The following is a 4,759-nucleotide window of genomic DNA, read 5'->3' as shown; positions in this document are numbered from 1 at the left end:
TGAAAATTAACGTTCATGTTAAAAAAAAAAAAAAAAAAACGGGAGTAAAAGCAATCTACTATGTCCCGTATATCGCCTATAAGAGAAATTCTGGAAAATCTTTGATATTGGATTCCTGCAACTGGGAAACGCTTTCGACATACGAATGTAGGTCGCTATCCAACTTTTAATGGTCTTGGATAGAAATGATAATTGAGAGGAAACGGAAAAATATGTAGTCCTCGATTATAATGCCTACGCGCCTTCTCGTCTTCTCGTTTAATTTTACCTTGGAAAGACGCAGTAGGCGGTAAGCTAGATCTCTTTCAGGCCAAGAACCAGGCCCTAACGGAATGGATCGAAGTCCGAGTAGCGTGTCAATTAGCCGAAATCACAGTTCGTCCGCCTTAGAAAATGGAGATGCGAATCACAAGGTTCGTAATTTTTAATGATCGAATGATTCCCACTGTCGAGTAATTCTTTATTCTTCGCTCTTCATCAGGGTAATACGCATTTTATGCGGAAGATACCAGCGGGAGCCGAGGCGAGCAATATTCTCGTAGGAGAGGTCGATTTTTTAGATAAAACTCTATCGGCTTTTATTCGATTGAGCCAAGCTGGAATAATGGGTGATTTGACGGAAGTTCCTGTGCCAACGAGATTTATATTTGTTCTGCTTGGACCAACGGTAAGATTTTTCCAAAGATCTTTTACAAAAAAAATAATAATTCGTGTCTGAGTATAAATCGATTCGAATTCGGATATCGGAATTATACGATGAAACATTGAAAGTAGAACAATCGTGTATACCTATCGGGTAGAAATGTAGATTCTCGGGTAACTCGATGAAAAGCTCCTTTCGAGTAATTAACGTTTTAACGAAGTAATTGAGCACGCTGATTGCCTGAACTATTCTCGATCTCGAGGGTCCGATACACAAAACAATTTCTACCTAACTTGAACGAGAACTATCATTTGAGATTGTCTCTATTCTCCAATTCATTTCAATCATTTGTCGTGTTTTCCTGATATTATATTGTTTTATCTTTTGGTTATCGATCATAGCGAAACACGAGATAAATAAATTAATCTACTCGAATCCATTAGATGGAATAACGATACGATGGATTTTTAGGGAGGGCTCACAGGTTTCCACGAGATTGGTCGTGCAATGGCTACTTTGATGTCTGACGAGGTCTTCCACGATGTGGCTTACAAGGCGAAGAACAGAAATCATCTTCTCGCCGGAATTGACGAGTTCTTGGACGCGGTCACGGTTCTACCACCAGGAGAATGGGATCCTGCAATCAGAATAGAACCGCCTGCTGCCATTCCTTCGCAGGTACGATATACGATCAGACGAAGAACGATCCGTGAATTAATATTTACAGGAATTCATTTTAATAATCAATTTGCTTAGGATGTAAGAAAACGACCAAAAGAAGAAAAACCGAAAGAAGAACTGGACGAAGAAGCTGATGAACAAAAATTGAGGGAAGAATCCGGACTCTCGAGGTCTGGTAAACTTTTCGGTGGTTTGATAAACGATATCAAGAGGAAAGCGCCGTTTTACTTCTCCGATTTCAAAGACGCGTTGGCTCTTCAATGCGTAGCCTCTTTTATCTTCCTATACTTTGCCTGTCTCTCGCCTATAATCACATTTGGTGGTTTATTGGGCGAGGCTACGGGAAAAAATATGGCCGCCATGGAGTCGTTAGTTTCTGGTTTCGTTTGCGGTATCGGATATGGATTTTTTTCTGGACAACCTTTAACCATCCTCGGCTCAACCGGTCCCGTTTTAGTCTTCGAGACGATAGTCTATGAATTCTGCAAGTAAGTGAGTTCTTATATGATATAAGGCGTTGCTCGTTGGCGTAACGAAATTGTATCGATATGCTCATAGGAAATCGGATTGGAACTACATGTCGTTCCGTTTTTGGATCGGCTCATGGATAACCTTAATTTTGGTAATTCTCGTAGCGATCGACGCTAGTGCTTTCGTGTGCTACATCACACGTTTCACAGAGGAAAACTTCGCCACTCTGATCGCGTTTATCTTCATCTACAAAGTAAGTAATCGATTCTTATATTTCGACTATTTTGCAATTTTGTTACCTTGGTGGATCTTAATTGCGCAACCGTGTCCTTCTAACGCGATGCGACTTAATTGGATGGGATATAACTGTATGTGCTTCGCGAATCGCATCATCAGCGAAATCGCCTGCATTTGGGTCACGAATTGCAAGGTATACGCTTCTAATCGAAGCGCTTCTCGCGGGCTTCAAAACTTGAATAACTTGAAGTTCGATTGACCTCGATCTTGATGAGAAAGTGGTGGCTAAAATCGAATACTAGCTTTACTAGCTTAAGCTTTAATTTAATCCATCAGTTTCTTAATACAGGATTTAGAGAGGATATTTATAATCAAGTAAGAATTTCTATATTTCAGGCCATTGAAAACGTATTGTCCATCGGCAAGAAATATCCTATTAATACCCATGCAAACGATCCGTTCGATTACGAGTGTTGGTGTAGGCCACCGAATGGCAGTCTACCGTCTAGCTACGACAACGTTAATTGGACGGCGCTCGATCAAAAAACGTGCCAGGTTAATTGAACGTCACACATTGAACTACTACTCGTTAGCCGAAATTACAAACTGCTGCAACGGCAGCTTGATTTCAAGACCGTGTCTGACTCGACACAGTGTTATACCACTGATGAATCGTTTTTCTTTCAGAATTACAACGGTACGCTAGTGGGCGATGGTTGCAACTTACCGCACTATATACCTGATGTGTTCCTCATGTCAATTATACTATTCATGGGCACATTTCTGTTATCCGTTGAGCTCAAAGACTTCAAGAACGCTCTCTTCTTTCCATCGAAGGTATAGATACGTTTACGCGTCGCGTAAAACCAATTACCATCGATTTTTTATCTCTTCGCGTGTATAATGTAGGTCAGACAAGTCGTTAGTGATTTCGCGGTGATAATAGCAATTTTTTCGATGAGTACTCTCGATCATTTCGCGAATATTCCGACGCCGAAACTCGAGGTACCAACGGAATTCAAGCCAACGTTGGCAGATCGAGGATGGATAATCTGGCCTTTTCAAAGTAATCCATGGTGGAGCGCTATTGTTGCAAGTCTGCCAGCTCTGTTAGGTACTATATTGATTTTTATGGATCAACAAATCACAGCCGTGATAGTAAATAGGAAAGAGAATAAATTAAAGGCAAGTTTTTTTGATTCTAAAAAAACGATCAAAGTATTATTAAAAAATTCCAAATCTATAAATTGTATTGTTCGTATTTAGAAAGGATGTGGCTATCATTTGGATCTATTCGTTCTCGCGATTCTGATAGAAATTTGCTCGGTAATGGGATTACCCTGGTTCGTAGCGGCAACGGTGCTTTCGATTAATCATGTGAACTCGTTGAAACTGGAATCGGAATGCGCCGCACCAGGAGAAAAACCACGATTCCTTGGTGTTCGCGAGCAACGAGTAACGCATATTTTAATCTTTTTGATGATCGGTTGTTCGGTCTTACTCACACCAATGTTGAGACACATACCTATGCCGGTATTATTTGGCGTTTTTCTTTATATGGGAGTCGCTTCATTGAAAGGACTTCAATTTTTCGACAGAATTTTAATTATGTTGATGCCGGTTAAATACCAACCCGATTATATGTTCCTTCGACAGGTGAGATAATTATAAAATGTATAAGTAATTGTTCGTGCGATCCGAATGTTTCACGATCTAAATTTTTTTCAGGTACCATTGAAACGCGTACATCTATTTACAACGATACAATTGACTTGTTTAGCCTGTTTGTGGATCATCAAATCCTTCAGCAGTACTTCCATTCTTTTCCCTTTGATGGTTAGATATTTATCAAACGATGATAAATCAAGAACGATGTTTAATATATTGATTGAGTATTTTATTATCTTATAGGAATATTATATGATTTATTATTATTTATTATTTTTTCTCACTCGAATGATATTTCACACAGCTGATGGTGATGATTGGAATACGCAAGTCCTTAGATTTGATGTTCACGCAACGGGAGTTGAAGATCCTGGACGATATAATGCCGGAACCAAGCAAAAAACATGCCGAAGATCTTCGTCAATTGGAGAGCGGCGAGGTTAGCACCGTGAGACGAATACTAAATATCATCATTGGTCGTAAATAGCACACAAAAAGTGATCGCGTGGCTAATATTTGCCCCGTGGTCACGGTAACTGTCTGCGACGAGCCCACGTTTTGTCGGAAACACGAAGAAGAACGCGATATTTTAACGATTGATCGTATGAAAGTGGCCTAAATTTTTGCTACGCGTGTTCTAGCGAAACAATACTCCTCGCCATACGTCGTCTTTTCGCTGTTCTCGTTAATGTCTTTCCGATCGAAGCAATAATAATTTGCCATTAAATGTGCCTGAATGACGAGGATGGCCTGCACAAAAATTAATGAAAAATAGATATGTATTCCGATGGTTTCATAACGTTTACAACTAAAATAATTATCTCGTCGCACATACGTAATTGCGCGTGTTAAAATACTCGGTCCGACCAGTATTAATTACATGTAATAGTTATACCATCGTTCGAATGATATCATTTTGGATACAATTATTTTAAAACCTAGATAAATTTGTTATTGTAGTTAAATTATACCGATTATAGATGAAAGTATATTTATCAAAGATATTTATATCATCGAAAAATTCATATGAAATTAATCATAGTATGATCATTATTGACA

At 39.1% G+C, this 4,759-nt stretch overlaps 1 protein-coding gene across 25 annotated transcripts in view; it reads left to right on the top strand.

Annotated features, from left to right (window-relative positions):
* The window catches only part of LOC102677270 (electroneutral sodium bicarbonate exchanger 1), a 22,496-nt gene that overhangs the window by 14,686 nt on the left and 3,051 nt on the right, over window positions 1-4,759 (top strand). For all 25 annotated transcript variants that reach the window (XR_004151469.1, XR_004151468.1, XR_004151471.1 and 22 more), the window contains 11 exons: window positions 310-413; window positions 482-667; window positions 1,115-1,321; window positions 1,400-1,812; window positions 1,883-2,048; window positions 2,429-2,587; window positions 2,720-2,869; window positions 2,942-3,217; window positions 3,299-3,688; window positions 3,761-3,868; window positions 4,005-4,139. Coding sequence is in view for 20 of the 25 variants with exons in the window: in XM_006622633.2 (XP_006622696.1) it covers window positions 310-413; window positions 482-667; window positions 1,115-1,321; window positions 1,400-1,812; window positions 1,883-2,048; window positions 2,429-2,587; window positions 2,720-2,869; window positions 2,942-3,217; window positions 3,299-3,688; window positions 3,761-3,868; window positions 4,005-4,139 (2,294 nt within the window). In the remaining 5 variants the exon portion in view is untranslated. The remainder of the gene's footprint in view (window positions 1-309; window positions 414-481; window positions 668-1,114; window positions 1,322-1,399; window positions 1,813-1,882; window positions 2,049-2,428; window positions 2,588-2,719; window positions 2,870-2,941; window positions 3,218-3,298; window positions 3,689-3,760; window positions 3,869-4,004; window positions 4,140-4,759) is intronic.

This window comes from Apis dorsata, unplaced genomic scaffold (genome assembly GCF_000469605.1).
Source record: "Apis dorsata unplaced genomic scaffold, Apis dorsata 1.3 scaffold_734, whole genome shotgun sequence".
NCBI lineage: Eukaryota > Metazoa > Arthropoda > Insecta > Hymenoptera > Apidae > Apis > Apis dorsata.
Note: the sequence above shows the minus strand (reverse complement) of the source record. Positions and strands in the feature narration are given on the sequence as shown.